This window comes from Desarmillaria tabescens (genome assembly GCF_030435595.1).
Source record: "Desarmillaria tabescens strain CCBAS 213 chromosome Unknown EV420scaffold_1, whole genome shotgun sequence".
NCBI classification, from domain to species: domain Eukaryota; kingdom Fungi; phylum Basidiomycota; class Agaricomycetes; order Agaricales; family Physalacriaceae; genus Desarmillaria; species Desarmillaria tabescens.
The window spans coordinates 3,733,581-3,757,867 of record NW_026848300.1 but is presented as its reverse complement, the minus strand read 5'-3'; the positions used below and the strand labels follow the sequence as shown (position 1 = coordinate 3,757,867).

General features: G+C 47.9%; 10 protein-coding genes across 10 annotated transcripts; 4 read left to right on the top strand and 6 right to left on the bottom strand.

The window, feature by feature from the left end:
• Nucleotides 1–10: 10 nt before the first annotated feature.
• Nucleotides 11–2,151, bottom strand: EV420DRAFT_106702 (uncharacterized protein). The gene is made up of 19 exons (XM_060465613.1): nucleotides 1,973–2,151; nucleotides 1,845–1,917; nucleotides 1,710–1,791; nucleotides 1,648–1,661; nucleotides 1,481–1,585; nucleotides 1,416–1,425; nucleotides 1,347–1,358; nucleotides 1,266–1,291; nucleotides 1,189–1,214; nucleotides 1,079–1,138; nucleotides 1,012–1,023; nucleotides 896–960; nucleotides 738–841; nucleotides 630–689; nucleotides 544–571; nucleotides 433–490; nucleotides 357–381; nucleotides 199–298; nucleotides 11–149 (listed from the first exon to the last, which is right to left on the bottom strand). The coding sequence occupies exons 1-19, from the start codon at nucleotides 2,022–2,024 to the stop codon at nucleotides 96–98; spliced, it is 966 nt and encodes a 321-aa protein (XP_060340121.1). The 5' UTR covers nucleotides 2,025–2,151; the 3' UTR covers nucleotides 11–95.
• Nucleotides 2,152–5,679: 3,528 nt separating this feature from the next.
• On the top strand, nucleotides 5,680–7,838 carry EV420DRAFT_1664022 (uncharacterized protein; the record flags this gene model as incomplete). Its single annotated transcript, XM_060478951.1, has 5 exons — nucleotides 5,680–6,129; nucleotides 6,184–6,822; nucleotides 6,874–7,001; nucleotides 7,055–7,173; nucleotides 7,220–7,838. The coding sequence occupies 5 exons, from the start codon at nucleotides 5,680–5,682 to the stop codon at nucleotides 7,624–7,626; spliced, it is 1,743 nt and encodes a 580-aa protein (XP_060340120.1). The 3' UTR covers nucleotides 7,627–7,838.
• Nucleotides 7,839–8,707: 869 nt separating this feature from the next.
• Nucleotides 8,708–10,597, bottom strand: EV420DRAFT_106519 (uncharacterized protein). Its single transcript, XM_060465604.1, has 2 exons — nucleotides 9,384–10,597; nucleotides 8,708–9,331 (listed from the first exon to the last, which is right to left on the bottom strand). Exons 1-2 carry the CDS (start codon nucleotides 10,351–10,353, stop codon nucleotides 8,904–8,906), a joined length of 1,398 nt encoding a protein of 465 aa, XP_060340119.1. The 5' UTR covers nucleotides 10,354–10,597; the 3' UTR covers nucleotides 8,708–8,903.
• Nucleotides 10,598–12,363: 1,766 nt separating this feature from the next.
• Nucleotides 12,364–13,325, top strand: EV420DRAFT_106506 (uncharacterized protein). Its single transcript, XM_060465603.1, has 2 exons — nucleotides 12,364–12,612; nucleotides 12,667–13,325. Exons 1-2 carry the CDS (start codon nucleotides 12,456–12,458, stop codon nucleotides 13,041–13,043), a joined length of 534 nt encoding a protein of 177 aa, XP_060340118.1. The 5' UTR covers nucleotides 12,364–12,455; the 3' UTR covers nucleotides 13,044–13,325.
• EV420DRAFT_106443 (uncharacterized protein) lies at nucleotides 13,141–14,917 on the bottom strand. The gene is made up of 6 exons (XM_060465598.1): nucleotides 14,605–14,917; nucleotides 14,446–14,553; nucleotides 14,290–14,388; nucleotides 13,788–14,233; nucleotides 13,375–13,734; nucleotides 13,141–13,316 (listed from the first exon to the last, which is right to left on the bottom strand). Exons 1-5 carry the CDS (start codon nucleotides 14,732–14,734, stop codon nucleotides 13,555–13,557), a joined length of 963 nt encoding a protein of 320 aa, XP_060340117.1. The 5' UTR covers nucleotides 14,735–14,917; the 3' UTR covers nucleotides 13,141–13,316; nucleotides 13,375–13,554.
• Nucleotides 14,918–15,353: 436 nt separating this feature from the next.
• Nucleotides 15,354–16,147, bottom strand: EV420DRAFT_106426 (uncharacterized protein). The gene is made up of 5 exons (XM_060465594.1): nucleotides 16,094–16,147; nucleotides 15,891–16,041; nucleotides 15,704–15,841; nucleotides 15,568–15,651; nucleotides 15,354–15,509 (listed from the first exon to the last, which is right to left on the bottom strand). The coding sequence occupies exons 1-5, from the start codon at nucleotides 16,106–16,108 to the stop codon at nucleotides 15,439–15,441; spliced, it is 459 nt and encodes a 152-aa protein (XP_060340116.1). The 5' UTR covers nucleotides 16,109–16,147; the 3' UTR covers nucleotides 15,354–15,438.
• A 48-nt stretch (nucleotides 16,148–16,195) lies between these two features.
• EV420DRAFT_1742692 (uncharacterized protein) lies at nucleotides 16,196–18,265 on the top strand. Its single transcript, XM_060480054.1, has 4 exons — nucleotides 16,196–16,339; nucleotides 16,396–16,885; nucleotides 16,936–17,615; nucleotides 17,667–18,265. The coding sequence occupies exons 1-4, from the start codon at nucleotides 16,238–16,240 to the stop codon at nucleotides 18,249–18,251; spliced, it is 1,857 nt and encodes a 618-aa protein (XP_060340115.1). The 5' UTR covers nucleotides 16,196–16,237; the 3' UTR covers nucleotides 18,252–18,265.
• A 120-nt stretch (nucleotides 18,266–18,385) lies between these two features.
• EV420DRAFT_1634751 (Acetamidase Formamidase) lies at nucleotides 18,386–20,965 on the bottom strand (the record flags this gene model as incomplete). The annotated part of the gene is made up of 25 exons (XM_060476360.1): nucleotides 18,386–18,463; nucleotides 18,516–18,569; nucleotides 18,619–18,668; nucleotides 18,721–18,735; nucleotides 18,792–18,801; nucleotides 18,855–18,987; nucleotides 19,032–19,066; nucleotides 19,119–19,151; nucleotides 19,207–19,284; nucleotides 19,344–19,370; nucleotides 19,422–19,427; nucleotides 19,485–19,563; nucleotides 19,613–19,629; nucleotides 19,683–19,966; nucleotides 20,016–20,063; nucleotides 20,114–20,150; nucleotides 20,202–20,236; nucleotides 20,287–20,397; nucleotides 20,450–20,482; nucleotides 20,535–20,556; nucleotides 20,624–20,663; nucleotides 20,713–20,732; nucleotides 20,781–20,799; nucleotides 20,854–20,867; nucleotides 20,921–20,965. The coding sequence occupies 25 exons, from the start codon at nucleotides 20,963–20,965 to the stop codon at nucleotides 18,386–18,388; spliced, it is 1,323 nt and encodes a 440-aa protein (XP_060340114.1).
• A 1,278-nt stretch (nucleotides 20,966–22,243) lies between these two features.
• EV420DRAFT_1634750 (uncharacterized protein) lies at nucleotides 22,244–23,172 on the bottom strand (the record flags this gene model as incomplete). The annotated part of the gene is made up of 4 exons (XM_060476359.1): nucleotides 22,244–22,447; nucleotides 22,499–22,675; nucleotides 22,733–22,832; nucleotides 22,886–23,172. The coding sequence occupies 4 exons, from the start codon at nucleotides 23,170–23,172 to the stop codon at nucleotides 22,244–22,246; spliced, it is 768 nt and encodes a 255-aa protein (XP_060340113.1).
• Nucleotides 23,039–24,233, top strand: EV420DRAFT_106411 (uncharacterized protein). The gene is made up of 3 exons (XM_060465593.1): nucleotides 23,039–23,587; nucleotides 23,647–24,017; nucleotides 24,066–24,233. Exons 1-3 carry the CDS (start codon nucleotides 23,362–23,364, stop codon nucleotides 24,087–24,089), a joined length of 621 nt encoding a protein of 206 aa, XP_060340112.1. The 5' UTR covers nucleotides 23,039–23,361; the 3' UTR covers nucleotides 24,090–24,233.
• The last annotated feature ends 54 nt before the right edge of the window (nucleotides 24,234–24,287 follow it).

The following is a 24,287-nucleotide window of genomic DNA, read 5'->3' as shown; positions in this document are numbered from 1 at the left end:
TTACAATTATGGTATAATGCAAAGTTCGGATCTATGAAGCCATACTTTCTAGTTAATTCAATATGAAGTGGTACTGTTGTCGCGGGAATCTCTGGTTACACCTGTGAAGAGATATTCAAGTCCGAACTGTGCGGTTCAGCTACTACAAGCTGGAGAAAAATCAATATTTTTTCTGAGTTAGAACAAGGGAATACGTGCGTCTTCAGGAAAATCTTCTTCTATTGGTACGAAAAGGATCTCCACCTTCTCGGATAGATATTCACAAATATCGTGTGGATCATCAAGTCGGCTATTAATGCTTTGTAGAATTGAGTCATAATAAGCAATAAAAGCGTCAGAAAAGCACCAATCCTTACATTGCAAGAATGTTATTCACGTATACTATCCGAATTTCAGAGTCGCCTTAGAGAACAGATGATTTACATGCTTTACCTTTACTGAGCGCAAGATGCCCAAGCATCCATACGTCCTTCTTAACAACCAAGCAGTACTAGCATAATATTTCAGAAATAAGCTGACTTCAAGCAGTTTATATCGACTCACAGTTATTATCGCAGCTGCCTGCACCATTCTGTCATCTCGATAAGCTGCAAAGCTACAGAAATAGCCGCAACGCGCAACCGACGTACCCTGTAATGATGAGCCTAGCACAGACATAATATGTCGCGTCATCTCGGTACTTGGAGATCCTATGAGAACCTCGGTGAGACTGCTTTGAACAGACACACCCCGCGCACCATTGAACGACACGGTCTCGCTTGGTTCCCAAACAATAGCAAGAGACGATGGTTATGACGATATCAAACGTCGTCGTAAAGGCCAGGACACCCACGCAAATCAACTACGAAGGATGCAAATCAGCATCTTTGTTTGAGGAAGATTAAATCCCACCGACGGAACCTACTACACCACCTGAAAACGTCGAGAACAGCCGGTGCGGAAATGGTTTGATGGTGAGGACTGTTTAAGACAGATTGAGGAAAGTGAGGAGCATGATGAGCGGAGACGCACCAATGCTTGCGGCTTCACAAACAGAACTGACAGGTCAAGCGGCATCCTGAAATGGTACAAGACTTACCGAGGGCACATAACGCGACTGTTATCAGACCTATGTGTATCTGCTGCTTTACGGAACGCGCTAGTTGGGATGGTTAGTTAGGGAAGGAAGTCTATTGGCGTGACTCGTACCGATCCATGTTCGAATGATGAAAAAACTGGAGCGGTACGTCAACAAGGATAGGACTTGAAGCAATAGACAGACATACCCTTGGATGGCGAACATCATAAAGCACTGAGGCGTAAAGTTAGGTTCGTTACCACTTGTGGTATCAACTTAGATTTCATACCGCATTCTCTAACTACAGGAATGAGCATTTAGCCAGATATATCTGATCAGACTCGGATGAAGTACTCACTGCAAATGTCCTAGCGCGAACGAATCAGAGCTCCCACGATCATCACCTATCACAAAAGTACGCACCATGGATAAGGTGAAGGTGATTTACGGGAATGAATACACATTTTCCCATCCATGATCTTCGATGCAGAATGGGAGATGACCGCCGTACAGCAGGTATCGACGAACCTAGACGGACAAATTTCAATTCCGAGCACTTGTACAATACATCTTGAAGGCACTGGACTTGCCATAAAGTGAACACCTTCACATCAATGAATAAAACATAACCCTCGAATTAAGGGACACGCACCATAAGCCTGAAGGCTCTCGAATCCCCTTTGCGGTTTTGGCTAAAGTAAAGACTAACATGTGAAGTGGTCACCACGTAGGTCCTGTCTGCACGTCAGGATTCATAGAGTGGATTCCAAGTGCAAGTAGCACGCACGCGGTAGTAAGAGCAACAACAACAAGCTCATATCCAGGAGCAATAGAATCAGACAGCATATTACTGAGACCGGCTACAGCAATGAAAGAAAATGGTTGAATGGACGCGACAAATTATATATATCGCACTTCTAATCCTGGGCGGTGTATTGGATACCGATGTCCTGGGGACTCGTTTCATGACATGCCGGGCTTACAACCATCCGTGACGATGAGATAGCGATAACTGATGGATCCCATCATCTCCGGTATCGATGGTGGCGTCGGGCGGGTAATTCAACATTCCTTTTGAGCATGCATATGGCAAGTGGCGGTAGGCGCTTTTCAGGCAGTGATATTGAAGAGGATCCGGTATAATAGAGGCTCTGGTCCCGGGAAATGGCGGCAATGTTCTTGCTTGTGCACCGAGGTTGCAGTTCTAGGGCGCCGCCTGATTCAAATCTGAATCATCAGAAAGCCTGGAAACGCCTGGGGGAGGGGGCTCTGTAATCAGCGCGAGGCGCAGTATTTGGTGACAGGTGAGGCTCTGGCGAAGCCACAGATGGAATTCAATAAGCATCAGTGCTCGAACTCCATCGATTAACTGTACGCTGACGCAACATCCTACATAAAAATTACTCGTGGTAGCTGTACTCACCTGTGTGCTACGACTCCAAGCGCTCTTATACTTACCTAAGTAGTCGGCTGAGCGGTCAGAAAATCCGAAAAAGGAATCCCGGTTCGGATACATATGTAGCATCGGTCCGAGCCAACCGAGGCAGTGTCTGGCTGGCGCATATTCTGCCTACAACCGCGCGTTTTCATGCGGCATTCACTTGGCCGCGTGACGCTTCTTGAGTCGGTAAGCAACGCAAGACCGCACCATAGCTCCTAGGACTCAGCGGCGCCTCCTCTTGGTGCCACGAGTTCAAGTTCCAGGACGATAATTTGAGTACCAATGGAACACTGATCTCTTCACCGCTTCAGACCTGACACCCTGTAGACTCGAACTGAATCCTTTCCTACAGAATGCCTTGACATTTCGCCATTCATTCTAGCGTGGTACATGATGGCATATACAAGCTTCATTGTTCCCTATCAGAAACAGTGGCTGAAACTTGCATCCGCACGGAAGATCAATATTGAGTTTATATCGATCACTCAGCGGCGTAGAACGGCCTGCGCTATTTCTTGGATCCACTAAATTCCGAGAGCGATTTTATGGACGACCACGTAAACATTCGACAATAAAGCTCCAGGAATTCTATATAAGACAGCTCAATATGTAGGAACTCCCTCAGCAAACCACCAAATCTTCAAAGCTCCAAACAGCCTAACCAACAACCGTCCTAAAACATCATGTTCGCTGTTCGTATACACTATCCTATCCTCTCTCTCATTATACTGATCACAGAGGTTGTTATTCGACAGACCATCGAAGTTCCCGTCTCCCAGACTTGCAGCTCGTAAATACCATCTCATTTCCATTCAGAAATTACGCGCTGAATATTTCCCTGCTTTCCAGTTGCTCCTGCGCTACCGGCCAGTGCAAGTGCTCCGAGTGCAAGCACTAAACCGATGTTGTAATGAAACCTCGCCGTCAGTCTTACTGTAGAAGTTCAGAGTCATAATAGATGATGGCATAGGGAGTTAATTGCATATAAATCGAATCAAGAGTATTATTTGTTAAATTTTCCTATGAAAAGACGGCAAGAAAGGCATGTGTCACAGATTGGTGAGAAAAATCAGCTGTCTTGCTCGCACATCAAAGTTGTGCGAGGCTCTCTTGTTTTACGGCGCGTCGAGCAACAATAGTGGCAGTAGACTTGAAACGGTTGTCCACAATTTCCACATATCGAGCGGCAAAGATATCACACAATGTTGTCAAGCAGCCCTGGATCCAGGGTTCACGAATCACAAGTCCGACACGGCTGCCGAACCTCCCTGAGGTTAAAGCGTCTTGCTTGGATCCACCGCCTCCATCACATTGCCCGGGTTCGACAACATACGTATCAAAAATCTCCAATGTCGCCTCTAGATGCCCAGCAGGCAACGTATGTGGAAGGTGACGGAGAGCAATCCAGACAAGGACATAGAGGGCTGATTCTCGATCGTCAACGAAAGTATGTTCAGTGTTTAAATTTTCGAGACGATTTGCCGAAACGAATTGCCAGGTACCCTTTGTTACAGTCGGTCACTGTAGATATGCAGTACGACAAAGAAACATACCGTTCGAGATATACGGGAAGGGTCGAGAGCCTTATTAACAAGGACGCAGTGGTCCTAATCGATCAAAAAGCCTTGTCGATGCTCCCGGTTCAGAGTCATCATGATCCCGGCGCTGATATCGCGGTGGAGAGCTGCGAATCATCAGGAGTCAGTGGATAAATAGAGCAAATCCAAAAACTATGCGTATCTTCCGTTGCACCGATAACGCATGAAACGAGCTGCTTTGCAGTTTCGAACGATTCTAATGGGCAGCCTTTCCTAACGAGGACAATGGGATGACCAATAAGACGTCGAATTCGGTGGTGAGCGCGCGCCCAGTCCTTTGATGCGTAGTCATGTCCAGAGGTCGCTGTCACCACCGAGTTCCATCTGAGCAACATGGGGAATCTCGTGTTTGGCGAGGAGATAATAGACTTCAGACTCTGGTATAGCATGAGGCGCGTTCTCTCTCCAGTAGTCCTTGTAAAAGAGCGTCTCGCGCTTGGTCACGCAATAAGCCATGCCATGACAAGTCGCCCTCCAGAACGTAGGGTGAAGCTTTCTGAACTTGTTCGGGGGTGGTATCATTCCACGGTAAGAACTCGTTAATAAAATTGCGAGCTAGCATAGAACCCTGGGCTATGCCGCGCATCTCTCCAGCGAGCTCAAGACGTCCGTTCATCACTGCAGGGTTTTCAACAGCACGCGGTCTGTGGTAAGCGGCTTTATTTTTAATCAGAGTGTGCCACAACTGGCGGTAGGCGTCGGTGTTGGGAGCAACGATAGGGTTGGTTGGGAGGAGTGCCAGCACCGTCCTGGGTGGAGTCCGACATTGGGAAAAATGTAAGAGAAGAACAGAAAACTGGGTGGAAGGCGTCAAGAAGAAAGATCTCCCAGTTTATCCGTTATGAGTATATTGGATTTCAGCATGAAGCAAGGCTGGTCCCAAATACGATAAACATTGTGCAACTCACGTTCATAGGTTGCCTAGTGAAAAGTGTAAGCTGGGTTCTATAGAGAAGCAAAATCAGATATTGTAGCAAGAAACGAAGGAAGCTGTTCTAGAGGCTGAAGGGAAGCAAAGTTCAAGGTTTAAGTTCGTTATTGGCCTACCGGCCGGTCCGATCACTTAACCGGCATTTCCCAGGACTCCGACCTTGAGCGGATAATCCCGTGCCGGTACATAAATATCTGATTATATAATTGCCGTAAATTATTTCCCGAAATAATTCGTGGCGTCTGCTTGGCAATCTCTTTCCAATCTTCCACGACCGCCGTATATCAATTGTATCCGTGTAAGCGCCCAAGTACATCTGGGTAATATTTCTGCTTGATTTCGTACTTTAACGGTCGTTCTCGACGCCTGCAGAATCTCAACGGAAAGAACGACGAGAAGTTTCTCGCGACTATTTGGAAACACACTGAGAGGCCTTGCTAAGCGCGTAAAGGTGCGTCTCTGGCGCTTGTGTGCTGTATACTTCTATTTACGCTGGATAGGCGCTGTACTGAAACTGGTGGCCGAGCCTTGCTACTGCTGTGCCATTTGCGACATTGCCATCGACCAGTTTGACCTTCAGACGAGTACGAGGAACCTGTACGTGCTCTTTATCCTCACGAGAACAAGTGTTCAAACTGTCTCACTCAGAAATATGCCCGCAAAATACTCTCATATCAAACGGCGTACTCCCAATCCCAAGAAGAATGCAAAGGGCTCCAACAACAACAGTAATGGCTCCAAGCAAGTGCTCAAGCACCGACATTCGCACCATCCCAATCCCCACGCTGACCGCAGCGTAACCCAAGCTATGTCAGCTGTCACTCAGCTTGAACGTGCTATTTCCCGCATCCTACTTCTCCGGTACGAGCAGGATATCGCCCGGTTGTTCTCGACACGTCTTCACGACATCGCTCTCGTTCATCTCCCCACTTTTGTGATGCGTTGCGTGACGTTAGGTGGTCCTAGTTGGGCAGCACACAATGCAGACTGCGAAGAGATCAAGGATTTTTTTCGAGCCGCGATCAGCATGGACATGCGTCAAGCTGGTGAGAGAGTTGCTACGAAGAGTGTCTTGTGGAGTTACACGGCTTTGAGGCATTTTGTATGTGTCCGACTCTTGTTTTTGGGATACCGGCTGACGTAGTTTTAATTCCAGGCGATGTCAAATAATGTGACTATATGTCAGAAACGTGGTTTGCATTCGATGAGACTGCTACCGCATTATTCGTCCCTGAAGGGGCATCTGGATGTATTGGAAGCGATGCCTCCACCTGTTATCTCTAAGCCTCCCCATCTAGGGTCTCTCAAGGAGGGGATAGAAGCACTGGAGGAAGCATGCGAGCACAAATATGCCAGGTGGAGCCAAATACCGCCCGAGTGGCAGCATGATTGGCGACCCAAGGTACGATTGGGGTACGAGAAGGTCACACAAACGCTTTGGCGTGTAGCACGGGAATTTGATGTACGAGGATACGGCCAGGTGTTGAGGGAGAAGCTGTCCACCAAGTGGTGTGACTGCGGGTGCTCAACGGACCATCTAGGTGAAGTGTGCGAGAAGACTGTGAGAGAGGACGAGGAGGAAAGCGGGGTGCGTTCTGGGAAGCAGAGGGAATGGGATGGCAGAGGAAGCGGCATCTTCGGGTGGGAGACAGAGGAAGAGGAGGATATATGGGAGCTGGAGCTAGATTTCAGTGGTATGGATCCAGAGGATTTAGACGAGGGCATCGATCCCAGTATGACTATTGGAGAGATCATGGAGTGGCGGTTCCTCAAGGCTGAGCGAGAGAAGGAGCAGGTGGGTGCACAGACAGTGTTACCATGTCGTAGCTCATATTCTTCTTACAAGGGTAACACTGCTTTCCGAAGGGGTCTCTTTGGTACAGCAATTACACACTATCAGGCAGCGCATAAAATTGAGCCTGAGTTGCCGCATTACCAACTGAATTTAGCTGCTGCGTATCTGAAGCTGAACAAGTACGATTCTACACATTGATCTCTCTTAGTTGCTCAACCACCGTTTGATTTAGCTGGATAGAGGCGGAAAAGGCTTGCACAAAGGCATTAAGCCAGCACCGTAGCGGGAAAGGATACTTCCGTCGTGCGCGCGCTCGAAGAATGCTCGGGAAAACGGATGATGCTATTAGAGGTGTCTTTGGTGCCCATTTATCTGCACTGTTCCTGACATCTTTTAGATCTGCGCGCCATACTCAAGTTCCAACCGTCAAATAATGACGCTATAACAGAACTACTCGAGCTGTTACCCCCTGACACTAACACTCCCACTCCCTCATCCTCTTCCGCCGACCAGCGATACCTCGAACATCTACATGCACATCTCGGAATCGCCAAGCCCAAATCGATAAAACCCCCACCCTTCCCACGCGTTCCAAGCGACAATATGAAGCTGAAGATTGTGATACTGCCCACGAACGACGTGCCAATATGGGAGCACCATCATGAGGTTACGGAGAAAGGCAAGCAGAAATTAACGATGACGATGAAGACTAGTTTGACGCCGAGGGAGGCGGAGATGCAGAGGCTGAGGAGGGAGAATACGGCGTATCCAAGTTGGGATAGGTATGTGGTGAAGAAAGCCTGAGGGGAGGATGTTATTTGCCTCTTCTGTCGTTTATATATTTACGGCTTGATTAATCTTTGACCTCTATGTCGTTTGTGCAGAAAGGACATTAGTCGCCCTCGTCAAGGAACGGCCGACTTCCTTCTTCCAGCTGAACATCCAATGTTTGAAGGTCTACAAGCGAGCTTATCTTCACTAGCAACAACTCTCATATAATCAGAATGTGCCCAAGGAGCCCAGCTTTTAGGCCGAGAGTCATTAAAATGATCTTCCTGGTTCGTACTGGCCACCATACTGCCAAAAAAAGACTAGCTCGACAAATGATTCTCACCGAGGGCATAAATAAGCTAAACTCTAATTTTTGCGTTTAATTGGATAAATGCATACAGGCCACAGCTGCCGACTCGTACTGAACCTCCACTTGTGAATCCTTACTGCTATTCGTCAATCTTGAAACGATCGAGGCGTCCACTTTACAACGGTGTGATACCAACTGTGAGACTCAGCATAGCAATTGTCTTCAAGTAAGATATTCGCGAAGGCGAAGGCAAAGGGCCCGTCGAAGCCTCGGCCACGGCTCCACCGGTTCTCCTGTAGACGACGTGATCTTCCAAACCTCGATGTACATCTGGTTACTTCTACTTAGGTTGGACAAGACTTCCATACTGAAAACTCGTATCTAGCACCTGAGCAAATGCTGAGCGTGGTGGAGGGTTCTTCTAAGCCAAAGAAAGGCTAATAGGCTGAGCTAAACCGAAGCGACTTTATCTCGGCCCGCCGGAATTTATAGTGAGCTTTGTCATTCTTCGGGCCTATGTCGAGGCGAGTCAGCTGCGCATTTACAAAGGTACGAAGGTTAAGTATATCGATTAATAATAACCGTACTGTGTCGTGCAGAATCTCCATGATCTCCGAAGCAAGTGGGAGGGAACATTGGCTCGTTGAACCTAGATAAATATTGACTATCTTCTTACACTTCCACGTATATTTGTACCAGTATTAATGGGCTTTTAATTCGCTATGGTGCTGTGGAAACCTAGTACTAGGGTGCTCAAAGGGAGCTGGCAGATTAGGGAGATGATACCGATTCAGTAGGGAAAAATATACTAAACGTGAGTAGCAAACGCGCAGCAAGGGAGAGTCCAAATATGGGCGACGATTCTTCATGGTTCCTGATGATCGAAGTGATTAGCTCAGTAAATGCAAGCAGAGTATCTAATAAATTTGCGAAGTACGTATGAAGAAGGACCATTTATCGTGCGTTACCGCGTGTGTCTCCTATGAATACGGTACGCACATCATAAATCGCCCATGGCCTGCCGTACCTGTAAAAACCGGCCCTCGTGCAACATCGGCAATTGTCTTCGTACCCAAGACTGCATGAAGAGGAAGTCTGACGTGCTATCATGGTTCGCGTCAAGAATGATCCTAACCTCTACCGCAGGAGTGCCGATCACGCCGACGCCGCAAAGGGATGTGTCCATGCGTGTCCATGCGTCAATGGACTCATCGTCGAACAATGAAACTAATGGAGCGCTAGAACCCGTCTCCAACTGAAGGATGATGGTGATTTCATCCGGCTCCCAGCCTTCTGTGGCTACAGCGGCGCGGCTGAAATTGTTTGACCACCATTGTAGTGATGGTGAAAAACCGACGGATCCAGAAGTAGTTGTGAGGAACGATATCTCAGATATGCCGTTGAGAGTCACAGGTCTCAGGGCTTCCTCTGTAAAGATGTCAACAAACAGTTACAGTGCTAGAAGCAGAAAAAAAATTACCGAGACCGTGACAATCCCCGACTGAAATCGATGCAAGCATACCACCGCCAGATACGACTAAGCAGTTCCACAGTTTGTCCAGTCCCTCCACTACTGCATCTGAAGATATGCAGACTTCAGTTAACCACAATTTCTCGACCATATCCATCCGAATAGGCGGGTGAAGGCCAAACAGTATATTCAGCACTTCAGCGTCGCCCTCAGACTGTACGTCAAGCATCAGCATGGTCAAGCGACACTCAGCCGGCTGAATCCTCATTGACCCATCGGATGACCGCGTACCGGAGTCAAAGGTAATATTCCCTAGATCTAAGATCTCCAGCGAATCTGAGGAATACCTCAGCAGCGCCCGAAACTCGTCATCGGATCTAAAGTGTACAGAATCCAAATGAATTCTGGTAAGCCTCTGGTTCGTAATGGCTGAGCGACTGGCCTCTGGAAGAGAGGAAATTTTGACAAAAACCATGCTAATGGCCGTAACATTAACAAGAGCTCGCATCACGTCTGGAAATGTCGGCTCCGTGGGGATCCACAAATGGTCCTGGGTACCCTCACGTATGTTGAGCGTTCGCACGAGTGACGGAATATGAGGTATCGATTGAACGAGATTGTAGAAGGACCGGCATGTGGTGGGGACATGCGGTGAACTCGGTGGATGAAAAGAAAGCACGGAAAAGAGGATTCGTAGGCAATGAGAGCGAAAGGATCTAGAAACTCGTGAGAGTGCGCGGATAGAATCGCGATCCGTGTTCGAGTCAAGCCCTTCGAGAATGCTATCGACTATTTCTCTCGAGATTGAATGAATAGACATGCGGATGGAAGCTTGGAGGATGGACACCAGAATATAAATGCAAGAGGCACAATTATGCAATGTAAAGGAACGCTGTTCGCCGGCACCTGCACAAAACGGTATTATTGTATGGCCGTTGCTCTTTACTACCTTTGTATCCCCAGTAAGCCCGGCAGGCATCCAAGATACCCAGCACGCTGCACGGATGAATAGACGTTGAGTCGTGATTTGATATCCCGAGGACCTGTTATCTACGCCGAATCGCACAAACTCGAGTTCGTGGGAGTAGATCTCGGAGACCACTCAGATACTCAGATTGCACTAGCCAGTGATCCGGGGAGACATCCGCTCAGATCTTCGGTCTGTCCAAGCAATGATTGTCATCATTAAACTAGTACAGACATCGCAGGAGAGGAACGGGGATACGTAGAGCATCAGATAACGGATGTTAGCATGGAAAGAAATACGAACTCACATTAAGATGGATGGCCTGCGTGCTGATGCTACGACGTCATCATCATGCCTCATGGAGGATCATTGCGTCAATATCAAGGGAAGATATGCATCCAGAGAGCTTGTCACACCGACGTGATAAGTGAAAACATAGTATTTCCAAGGGTGCTTGGCACGATAATATTCCCGATTACGTGAAGAAAGGCATTCATTCCTTCGTTCCTGTTTGTACAAGCGGACGTTGTACATGTCATGTGGATGGTCGTTCACATCGTGTCAAGAAGTCATGGCATTTTCCCGACAAAGTCCTGGTTTTTGACAATCTTTTTATAAGTATGACTGACTTGATTTGGCAGTAACCTGAGCATTCACCAGTGATAGTTAAAGAAGGGATAAGCTGATGACATTTTGCCTTGAGTTATTCCGAGAAATTGCGGCTAGAGTACCAGGGAGTCGATGTCAAGTCGCATTGCACCCTAGTGGTGGCGTTTGGGGTGCTTAGCTTCCAACTTTCAATTGGTAACCACGGTCGCGTGACCTTCGAGGCTACGGTCCGAGATCCGGGTCTCCCTTTGGTCAACTCCCCTATTCCCCAAAGTTCGCTCAGTAAGTGCAGAGAGGACCCAAGAGCTTTCTGCATTCCACTACATCCTCCTAGTATAAATATTGAAATGTTCATCCCCGCGGACCAAATTCTAGGTATCTCTAACAGTCTTAAAATCTCATTGGCAATCATTGTGCATGTCTTGACTGCTATCTCGCGGAAATATCCCTATGATGTCAATGAAAATAACACCGCAAGTTCAGGCTCTTTGCCTTCTGATAATAGTTCCTCCATACTCTGTGCGCCATATGTATACCACGCACTGGGCAAGATACTAAGCAGCAGCGGTTCGCCATCACCTTGCACCGCCGATCCATATATTTTGTCACCTGCCTGCTGACGTCGTTTCTACTAGTGATCCGGCAACGAAAGAAGTAAGCCACGTATGCAGCGGACCGAACAGGTGGTCGTCAGCGTCATGGACGAGGGGTTCTCCCGGAATGTATATTTGCGGTAGCAGTCATTTGATGCTTCTAGGAGTCAAATTGGTAGTCATAATATACTCTGAAAGACACTTAAAAAATAAGCAAAGGCGACTTGCTTCGCCTCGACGTGTTGGTTCGGAAACTAAGTGTGTTAGTAATAATTAGCTCGCGTCGTCCTCCCAATATCTCGACGTAACTCGGGAGATATCTGCCAATCAAAAACAGATGCTCCTACTTCCATCCGGTTTACTCTTGGAAATATCCAGTAACCTGGCCAACCTATAGAATACTTCATTCAGTGAAACGATTCATAAATAGTTCAAATACAAAGAAACCGTGGAGACCTCGCCAAGTCCCGTGCTCTGACGCTGCTGGACATAACGGTCTACTGGTATTCTTCCGGAACCTTCCTGTGCAACGACCAGCTTCGCAAAGACATGATTCAACGTCAAGGTGATTGCCATTCGATGAGAAGGCTTTATGATTCTCCTTGGGCGTCAGGAACGATGCCCTGATTTCGATAAAAGTCTGGGCAGAGAAGAGGGCCTTTGTATCATAGGGAGCAGTGTTGAAGGTGGTGACGAAGAGAAAAAGCCGCGGTTATCTAAGGCGGCCGGATGCAGATACTGCTCTTGAGGTGTACAGGCCGACCTGTCTCTAGATAGCCGCCTATAAGGTGGATCGTGGACATACATGGGCATTAAAAAGGAAGCCACCAAGACGCGTGGAATCTCTGGCAATATAGACACTGAATATACACGGTGAATAGGGAACAATATTGGAATAAAATCTCGGGACGAATGCTTCGCGCTTACACTTTTTTAACTGCTGGTGTCTTCATGCCGGGCGGCAGAGCATCGCCTTTCGGTACACTGCACACAGTGCTCGCTACTCTCCGAAGAACACCTGTTCCGCGAACCGCGTATGTCCAGTTCTTTGGGCTCCGACTAACTCTAGGCAAGTGCTACTCTACCACCTGACCTTGGCCAATAATGAAACACTGGAAAACAGTGATCAGATATGAACAAATGACAGCAGAAATCAAGACGACATACCCAATTCAAACATATCTCTCATCTTTCCCAGATGGGCGCGATTGTCCATTTATCCATCTCTACCGCACTCCCCGTTGTCAGCTGAATATGGAGTGGTACCCTCGCATGAAGGCATGGATACAATCATACAGCGGGCAGGGTAGCACATCTTCCATCGCAGGCAGTTGTCCAATAACACAGAAGGTTTTCGCTGGTAAACGACCTCGGATCTTTCGTTTCTCCCAACGTCGTTCGTCATCTTCTCAATCTTTAATAGGGTTCAGAAGACCGGTATGTGGTCCAAAGGAAAGAACACAGGCGTTCTGTGAAGCCACAAGATGTGTTAGAACTTAGAAATGCCTCACGGGTTCGATACTGTCACACTAGAACGTTGCGGAAGCCCGCGGAGGTCATGAGTGACAGCGTTCCCCGACGCAAGACGGCTTGTAGCATGAGATCACCAACGTCAATATCGCCATAAATTTTAGAATTTTACATAAAGATAACTCCCCAAGCTGCGCTGCCATATCCACCGAGTTGGCTAAGCGCGAATATCGGATGTCATTGTAGCTGATTCTCCGAGCCAGCGTCCTGAGCCAAGTGGTGGGGCGGCATCAGTGGAGGCCTCTGCATCAAAACTAAGTTTACCACAGAAACCTGACAATAGAAGCTTGAAGGAATTCACCTCGGCCATAAAAATCGGACTAAGAGTCTGAATCAGACAACAGAGAGATAAGAAAATTATTCTTTAATGCGCTGACAACGTCCCTGTCAAACTGGTTTTCGAAGTAGCGCATGAGAACGTAAAGAGCTATGTACTATACACACGGCGGATGCAGTTTCTTCCACTGAGATACGTGGTCTATCAGGCCTTGTTCTTCAGCTGAGCGACTTCCCAAAGACTTCGGTAGTTGGGGTCCGACGGTTGGATACCACTACCCCATTGATGCATACTCTCTTCACATTCGGATTCACTGACATATTCAGCCTGAACGTTCACAGCTAAAGACTTGGACTCGAGAATCTCCCTCGCGAAGTACGGAAGCTATTATCGTTATTCAGTCTCTTACCAAGAACGGCACGAAGAGCCCACCATACCTTGAATTTGCGATCATTAGGGAACCAGGTCGCCATGAACATCATAGCCAACATGATCCTATCCTCGTCACTGGCGTTGGGCATACCCGCATGCCAAATACGCTGATCGCGCAACATTACACCCCCCGGCTTACATGCAATCTGGATGGGCGGACGGATCTTCCTGCGCTCCTCGACAAGCTCGGGACGGATGAAGCATAGAGGGGCCTGTGCTGCTGGGTATTGTGCAGGCCACATCTGGTCACCCGGATCAGTAGTAGCATGGGAGCCGAGCCACATTTCCGTGGATCCATTCTCCGCCGAGAACTCGCTGAGAGGAAAGTTGGCGATAACAATTGAGGGAGCGAGTGGGTGGATGAATGAGCTGTCTTTGTGAACAGCTTGACGATCCGTGGTCCGTTTGTTAGCGTTGTTGCCTGTAATGAAGGTCCAAGAGGGAGAGGGTCCTATGGAAGGTCTGTTGAGAACAGTAATCAACAAGGAGCCGCTGCAGCAGACTTACCTAAGTAATGCGAAACGACTTGGTGAACGAAAGGATTTGCATATACATCCTCGAAGAAGAGGGACCGGTTGGTAAGTGGAGGGGACTGAATGAAGTTCGCTTGATGACGATGTCTCAGACCACCAAGTATACAGCAAGCCCAAATTTATTACATACTGGCGACACCTTGATTATACTGGGAAACGTCGTCACCCTTCTTGGCCTTCAGGATCTCTGCTTCATCCAGCATCGCAAGCCGAAGCTTCTCGATATGTTCAGGATCAACTATGACGAATAAGCATCAGAACATGATCTTCCTTCGACCAAATAACGTACCAATGTTCTCTAGATAGACCACACCATCGCGGTTCAAGCCTTCGATTGCTCGTCGTAGGCTATCTATGGAGTATTTCCCTTCAGCCCGTTCAGCACTGGACAGCGAGACGATAACAGGTTGGTCGGACATTGCACAGAAGTTGGCGTTCTCCGGATGCGCCAGAAGCGCTATCTATATAGATGCCATTGTCCTACTGGCTTTGCCGGTAGATAAGACAAGTGATCCCTATCTAAGGCGTAAGATAGGGCGACTGAGATTGGCGTTTTACTGTTTGCTCAATGTTCCTTCGGCGACTAGCCAGTGACAGGTAGGGGTTTCGGAGATATTGCCGACAGGGATGTGGGTGGAGGACTGTGTAGGAGTGATGGATGAAAAGTAGCAGCACCGAAGAAGGTGCCCGCGGCCATCGTCCCGCGGCCGAACCGCGGATATTCTCCGCGTCGGTCCTTCGTGCAACGATTTCCGACTTAAAGCAGCCGGATACGGCTGTAGCTGTCAATACAATCGGACGGCGAGACTGAGTAGCCTCCCTCCTGCGAGAAGTTCACGAAACTGTCGTTTGTACCAGCCACATGAGGAGAGTTCTCCGCTGACGACGTACAAAGCTTCATCGGCGACTGTCCTTTTCTGAAATACACAGAGACGTGCGTTTAACGATAGCATTGCTGTCCACTTCGAAAATCAGTGCCAAAATAATCGAACTTCAGCACCAATACGGCATAGAATAGCGATAGTTGCAGCGAATGTCAAGACAAATGAGATGTTGCAAGAATAAAGTCGTAACATAATCTTCTCCCACGGCATAGGCGGTTGGCGGATAATTGTACAGTGGGTCAATCGCGTAATGATTCAATTTCTTTGGTGCTAGCGTCCAAATATTCGTCATAAGAATCCTGGTAAGAAGCTGCAAAGAAGAGTGAGCAGATGTCTCAATATAGTACCACCAGGATCGTTTATAGTACCTGAAGTCTGTGCTCTGGCTCGATATTGGGCTATCACTTTGCGATTGTGTTCTATGGTAGATAACTGAGCGTGCTTGATTGTACCTGCCAAAGAATCTGTTAGACGCGTGCCAACCCACTTGATTCGTACACGAACCAGACATATCTATAACATATGGAACAATACGAATTCCATCTATCGAATCCAGCAACGTAAGTCCTCCTCGGGCAACACGATGGTGATCCCTCGCAACACGGATAATACATATATTTGTCGTCGGAGAAAAATACTTCACTAGAACGATTCTCAGTACCTTCATGACGATATAGTAAAACAAGCGCACCAGTTAAAGAATGCGACACGCTACCCCAGCCCACGTCGCCAAAATGATTCTGAATACTTTCCTTCAAAGCAGCCCAAATCTGTTTAGCATCAAGCCTGGATGCTCTTTGCTGCTCGCCTACTGGAATAAGTTCTACCAGAAGCCATCGATTCTGTTGATTAATTCAGCGTCTTTTCAGCTGTATTTTCATGAAAACCACTGGCCTTGAACCGAACCATGACAAAAAGAGCAAAAGAGGCGTGGGAATTATCTCAGACAGACTAGTCACAGCCACCGCGGCTCCGCGGATCTATAAATGTCTGCATCATGTATTGATCGTTCATCTCCCTCATTTACTATTTACCACCATGTCAATTCGAATTCTCGCCTCAGATTTTCCTGTAAAATCTGCTACTATTTACAAGTCTTCAAAGGCAGAAGTGATTCGCACCTTTCCGCTGGAGCTGAAGGTAAATCCCGTTCGGTGTTACTAGACGCGGGCTAATGGCATGTTTCATTCACGCAGGCTGGACAGAACACTGTCGAGATTAGAGGACTTCCTAGTGCCATTGACACGCATTCTGTGAGGGTATCTGGTCTAGGCGACGCCCGCTTATTCGACGTTGTCTGTAAACTTGGCAATAATAATTCCACGCCATACGCACCGGACAGCCCCGCGGAAATTGTCCGCAATTTGAAGGCAAAGAAATCTGTCCTTGAAAGTGAAAAAAGAATACGTGAGCATGAGGCTAATATCCTTGTGCAGTACGCCAAAACCATCACTGGCGAGTTCGTTGCTCCTGCTCAGATGGCTCAGTTCCTCCAGAGTTTTGTTGAGCAGGGCCGTAAGAACACTGAGGCTGTTAGTTCAATTGATGAGAAGATTGTTGAGATCGACAGGTCTCTCGAGATTGAGGCCGAGAAGCTGTCGCTGAAGAAGGGTACGTTGACTGGTGAGGTGCATGTCGCCATCGGGGCGACAGCGCCAGAGTCGATTCAAATGCAAATTACCTACAGCAAGTATTTTTTCTTTGTTTCACTGCCCATTATTAATATCAACTTGTAGTTGTTGATCATACGTCGTGGGAACCAACCTACGAATTGCATGCTACCACCGAGAACGGAAAACCTTCAGCCAAGGTTTACTTGCATTACCGGGCTCGTGTCACCCAAAGCACCGGAGAAGATTGGAAGGATGCTGCGATCACTCTCAACACCTCTTCCAATGACCTGTCTAGGAAGACGATCCCAAAACTTCAGCAGATCAAGATCAAGCCGCAGCCTCTGTGGCGATCGAACACATTCGGCTCCAACAACGGTACTTCGTTATACAAAAACGTTTTATTCGGGTCGTCCAAGGCTTCCGGTCCGTCCACTGACGCGTTTGCCCCAATGACGATGCAACATCAGGCGCATCCTGGTGCAGCACTATTTGGCCAAGCGCCCGCCGCTCAGTCTTTGTTTGGGTCTGCACCGCCACCTCAACCTCAACATGAGCCCGTACAAGCGCTTCCTGATGAGTCCGAAGAGATCTTTGAGGAAGTAGTTCTTCCTGACGGATCAACCACGTCTGAAGCGTCGACGTTGGTCACCGAAACACCATTCGCCATCTCGTATTCCGTCGAAGGAACATCTACCATTCCCAGTGACGGTGTTGAACATCAAGTTGCAGTCGCCGTACTCCCATTCCAGAGCAGTACCTCATACGTGACAGTTCCAAGAATCGATCCTCGACTTTTCTTGCAGGTAAGACATAAATCTTTACATATCATAACCATACTTAGTACTTCTATGCAGTGCCAAGTCAAAAACACTAGCGAATACAGACTTCTTCCTGGTCCCGTTCAAGTGATCCTGGACAATACCTACGTCTCACGCACATATATCCACGATATCGTCGCCGGAGACACCTTCGACTGTACTCTCGGCGATGACGCTACGGCCAAAGTCACATATGCACGCACCTTCAAGACGACACGCTCTAGTGGAGGAGCCTTCACTGAGACCATCAACACAATCACATACACCACCAAGATCACGGTGCACAACAAGCACGCGTTCGCTATCGAGGACCTCATTGTTAAAGACGTGATCCCGATGTGCGATGACAGCAGGGTGAAGGTCGTGCTGCGCAAGCCCGAGGTGTTAGCGAGCGCCAAAGAAGGAGAGATCCTGGATGTCGGGAGCCAGGGGTTGAAGGTCGGATGGGAAGCGACAGTGGATGGGAAAGGCGGAGAAAAGGAAGGGAAGTTCGAGTGGAAGTGGAGGGCGGATGCCGGGGCTCAGGTTACAATGGAAACTCAATGGGATGTCAAAGGCCCATCAGATGTTACCCTCGTCGAGACAAGCGCGTTGGGAGGATTTACTCAAAGTTTTACGTGAATGAAAGCAGAGCGTCATAAAGATTTGGATTTCTTTTTCGTTTGGTAGTACATGTGTGCATATGCAGTAAAATTTGTGTAAAATTCGTGCTTAGTACGTTGTAATTACTATTTAAAACGTGTTGCATCTCCGAGTCAAACAACACCGTCACTCCGGATAGCGCACTGGCCAAAGTCATATTTCGTAAGGCCCTCGGGCTTAGGAAGGATATCCTGTAAAGTAACTGAGCTTGGGAAGGCAGATGAATCGAGCATCAATACTAACATGTTCGAAAATACCCGTAGGCAAAGCCAGGGTCACACACGCGTTCGGAGAGTCCTGCCACATATATCAATCCCAGAGGGTTTAGTTGCAAAGCGGAACGTACGACCACAGCTCCCACATGGCTTTCAATCGGGGCCGCCGATAGAAGTAGGTCTTAGATACTCATTTGTAGAAGCGACGTACAAAATGTGAAGCTGCGACTTACAAGCTTGTTCTCTAGCTACGATAATGGGGTGAGCAATATTTCAAAGAGGCTAGAGAGAACTTAGAGCGTACTGTATCCAATCTAATGGAAGAACTATAAGCCCGGAGTGATGCTGCGTTGCAAATTAAACGTACCTTCATCAAGTATGCAATGGCATTCAAAGCCGCTTGTTTATATGCCACGGTTCTATTAATACCGTGAAATGCAGAGGCATTGGCAGGCGACTCATAACTCACGCATCCATATTGTATTGCTTTCCATCCCCATCTGCAAAGACGTTCAGGTGCCATGGCACAGACAAGAGGACAAACATACGGTAATCGACACTGATTCCCTCAAAGATAAGCTATGTGTGTGAGATTAATTTGGACCAATAAATTGAAAGCAATCGGTCTGACCTTGGATGAGTATAACGGGTCGATAGGAGAAGGCTGCCGACACTCTCGTCAGCTGTGGCAGTGGATGATGCGTCTGGGTATGACGAACCATAAAGATGGGCTGCTTCAGAGCGAACTTCTCCACGCCGCCTTTGATAATGCTTGTACTAAAAGTAATGATACCCGCCTAGAAACAATAATGACGGGATAAGGTAACCTCGGGCACAATATGGGTTTGCCCCATACCATCTCAATAGCTCCACAGAACGCGAGCTACAGGAACCCGGCTCAGCTCTAGGTTATTCTAAAAAAATTGACGCTCACTTCTCCCTAGCAAGAGGAACAACATTAGTGTCCATAACTAGAAACCTGACAGGATACACGTACATCCCCTTGAGAGAAATGCAAGTCACCGACTGACAAGTTCGCTCCGGGAACGAACACCGGGAAATAACAACGAGAACCCCTGCAGGACCAATCAGGAAAGTAGAAGGAGAATTAATAGCTAAAACGACCTTGACAGATTCTTGATCTACCCCCAACAGTCAAAGTCCGTTATCCACGAAGGAGCAATGTTGAACGTACATCGCAATTCCCTCCATGTTCTCTCCCAGGAACAGTCCTAGCCCCATTCTCCATGATCCGTTTTCTGACCTCGGGGTCAAGATTATCCTGGCCGATATACGCGCCCACGGGATTCGGCGCGTACGCGACGGGCGGCATGGCGTCTGCGTGCTCTGCAATAAGCCCTCTCTCGCGTTTGTTCCACGTAGCAAGGAGTTCAGCGGACGGGGCGGTACCAATCAGGCCTGGGTGAGAGACTCCTGCGAAGCGCACACCAGGGATATGTCGGGACGTCGCGTACATGCCTTTGCGGGATCAGTGCTATTGGATAGGCAAGGTCAGGTCATACAACACCTTTGAAGTCCCAGATGGCTTTGGCAGCGCGGCTTTTGAACTCGCGGGCTAGGCATCTATTAATGGATCATATTTCATGGGCAACAAGATGCACGAACCGAACAGGCCCCCGCCATTTTCAAGCTCAAAGATTCCCTATAGATTAGGGAAGTCAGGATAATTTTGGCTAACAGAAGGCTGGCGTACAGTAAAACCCCAAGGCATCTTCTCGAACGGTGTCACTGTCGAGCGTATTTAAGTTATGTGGTCTGTGTCATGGAGAACACTTTACCGTCGAGAATATCGACGACCAGGCAATCGCCCGGTTCCGCGCCTTCGACAGCAATAGGGCCGGAGAGATTATGGATCTTGGTGAGATCGACATCCCTGATATCATCACTGCCTACAGACATAGTAGTAGCAAATAGAAGGCGCTAGTTTATGATGAAACTCACTGTCATTGTTGCCAATTTGAGCACCGGTCCAGTCTTGTCCCAAAGCGTTCAGACAGAGCGATGCGATATGAATTTGGGTTCGTACCAATGCATTCCACCTTGAATACCTAGGTAGTTAAAACAGCTCGTGGATTAGTTGACCAAGTCATGCCTTTTTCCGTAAGCAAAGCACACCTCGCCGGGTTTGACTGTCGCAAACGGTGGGATGTCCGGGCTGTAAGGTGCTTGAGATAACGGGTAACTGGCAAAGAGGAGGGACATACTGCCAGCGGTTATGTATACCCTTAGGAGTTGCGTCAATAATAGAGTGCTTTCGATGCGTTGCACGTACTTTCTGCTGGTCTGCTGGTCTATCAATCATTGCATGAAAGACTGAACTCAAAGCGTGTAGATAAGGCACGAACATGAACGGATCGATCTAATGAAAGGTTCGTGTTAGTAATCCGGTATAGAGTCAATTTCCTCACACACCTTCACTAAAGTTGGGTGAGGAACAGAATTTGCTTGTGTCGCCATAGTAGATAATGTCAACGGAGTAGATAACAGATCCTGGGTGTGCGAATATATATATATGTGTGTTACAAAGAAGCTGCCTTTCTGATAAGCTACCCTGGAATAGAATCACACCTCCACGCGAGTCAAACGTACCATCATCACCTGAACGAATAGCCTCGGCAAATAGAACGGATAACAGGTTCGTGGGGAAGACTTTCCTCAAAGGATATTTGGATTCCGGCACGGACATAAAACACTGATTGAAAACATACTGCTATCTTACATGATACAGACATCTGCTTCATGATGATTGTGAGCGCAACGACGAATGAGAGATACGGGATATCGTTACTTTCAAGGAGAGCAACCGTTATTGTTTCGTCTTCATCAGGATTGCTGTTCTGGAATGAACAACAAAACTCAAGTTCAGGATCATGATGAGATGAGCTGTGACGTACCTGTAACAGAATCTTTCCGCGGCGGAAACGAGAACAAATCGAAATTCGGAGGTGGATCATTGTATACAGGGGGGGGGGGGCAGACCTCGATATTTCGTTTCCTCTGATGATCTCTTAAGTAGGCAAGGACCTGCTCTAAGGGACGACGGTAGCGATTTTCAGAGAGAGTTTGAGCTCGGACCGAAAGGTCAGAGTCCTGCTCTGGTGACAACGACGCATCTGCCACTGGTACACCTACGCTCTCATTCTGATTTGTAGCCAGCAAATCATTCTGAGAGGTTAAATCCATGCTGGAGGATGAGATGACAGAGAGACCGAGTGAGCCCGGAGCTTGCGGCCTCACCCACGAGTCTTAAGTATCGCGTTACGTGGCTTGGCCACCATTAATGCATCTGTTCTAAACAAAGAAAATTAGCCCAAACTTGAAGGTGGCATAGTGGCATGTGCACGGTCCAAGTTGCGGAACCAAACAAAGAAACAAAGCCACAAAGCACGAGGCTCGAAAGGGCTCGAAGCTGAGGAACGACTCCCCACGTGACCTTCAAGCCCGAGGGCCCAACCTTCAAGACTTCGTCATACTGGCTTCCAGAAAATTGACCAATCTATCGGGCTCTCACTTCGTTGTTGGTCACCAAAACATATCAATGACTAGTATTCGTCACCTCACTCAAGTTGCGTTGAGATAGTGAGACGACAAGAAAGGATGCCGGTGATTATCCAAGTCGCCATGGCTATGATAAAGAACAACACGTTTAAAATAAGCGCACATATAAGCAGAAAAGTAGTAGATACAGGTTGAAATACAGATGAAGGGGTGGTTGAAGGGGGGAAACTACAAGTGTTACAAATGCGGTGAGGTTACTTTTGAGAAATCTGAAGAGGGATGAAGGTGCTTATGGTGATGACGTCGACGAGGAGACCCGTAGGAGGAATTTTGAGACCCCCAATCTTCGAAAAATCGACCTTTGGAAATCGGAATCTCCGGTAGAGGTTTCAATTCGAGAGCATGATGAAAAGACAAAGGCGACATGACCGTTCCCGGGTCCTGAGTTCATTCCATTGATAACAATTGTCGACAAACAAGTGTACAACTTACCCTAGGTCTCGGTTGGTGATGGTGATGAGGGGTATGTTTCGGGGAACGATAGGTAGAATGGCTCTGATTGGACGAAGCAGGGGTATGTTTTCGGGACCGACGTGTGCTTCCCAATGAAATGAAACTGAAAATCGAAGTAGATCCGCGACTCCGGCGACGTGCATCTCTCAATTTTTTCTAAAAATATTTTCGTTGTCCTTCCATTTTTCAATGACATGTAATCATTTAGCGTACCTGCACGTCCTTGAGTAGCTGTCTAGCGTTATCACACCACTCCTGCGGCTTCTGCCGGCCTTTGGTAAGCTTTCGCAGCACTGGAGCAACAGTGAAGAGCCTAGAGGATATAATAAGCACAGTGATTCAGGTTCCAGGAAAAGGTTGGCTCACTGCGCCCATCTGGAATCCAGCGACGGCACATTTGATGCCAAAGACCCCCGATGCTGGTGGATCAACTCTGAAGCATTCTTCAGATATCCGTGTCCTTCCACGACCTTGGACGCCTTGAGGTTGCGTCGTGCCGCCAATCGATTATTAGGTGGGTATCTAGGCTTCGCAGGTGGCGGCGCCTTGCGTAGTTTTCTGGGCCTGCGAATATAGGCCAGCAGAGGGTTCCTGTCCTCGCCGGCGTCTGAATCGTCGAAATGGAGGTTCCTCGAAAGCCAGCTTAGGCTCATCGTGGTTGAGGGTCGTCCTTGGACATGGTGATAACCCACAAAAACGGCCCGCGGAGCTTTCCGTGGAGTATGTCTTGAACCGAACTGCCTCATGTCCAGGACCCCAGTTCTCGACCGCCGATCCCTGCCAAGCAACCTATCTTTCTGCTCATCTGTCGAAGATGCACACCTTCGATAGTGATTGCTCTAATGTTTATTGTTTCATTCATGGTACCAGCCGTGGTCCTAATGACTACTAACTTGGGTGGCCTCTCGTCATTGTTTTTTTTTTTGGATCTGCATTCAGTGCGGACAATGCGTCTCAGTGGTGTCCGTTATGTACAGTCCTCATTCAGGACGCCCTATAAGGTGGTATATTCCTTTCAGTTCCCCCAAATTCACGATGAAGTTCTCAAAGGCGCTCAATGCCAAGAATGTGACGTAGTTCTATTGATCTTAGAAAAAGTTTGCTGACGATGGTTGAACAGGGCACAGTTGCAAGGCACGATGAAGGCCCCGACTTGGATTCTCAAGCCTCTCAAGTGCAGGACATGCCATCCTATGACCAAGCTCAAGAAGCACAGGACGATCAGGTGCCTATCGGCGAAGCCCAACCTCAAGTTGGGACTGACGATCCAATTAAACCACAAGCGACCTCAAACCATGCACCATTGCTACTACAAGAACTGGAGGAACCGTTCTCCCCAGACAGTGACCCCGACCCGCTACACTTCGTCGACCCTTGGGATTTCCTCTTAACACACCCCGAAGGTTTACCCCACCCCAACTCGGAACCTCCTCTGGACCTCGGACTCGGACTTGGTTTGTTCGATTTTGAATCGGAGTCGTTGTTGGAATGGGACCAGGTAAGGCTATGCTGTTCCGCGCGTTAATTCTTGACTCATTGTCTGAAGATGCAGGTATATTCATCACTATGACCTAATTCATCAAAGATGCACCATGACAATCTGTTCCTCCTGGTTCTTACGATGATGATTAAACATCATGCAACATGTCCCGTCCTAGATCATCTTGTCATCTTCATGCAATGCTCTGTTTTTTCCGCCGCACCTTTCCATTTGTTGTTAAAGATAGATCAGGTTAGAGAGCCATACCTATGGACCGAGTCCTCGGCC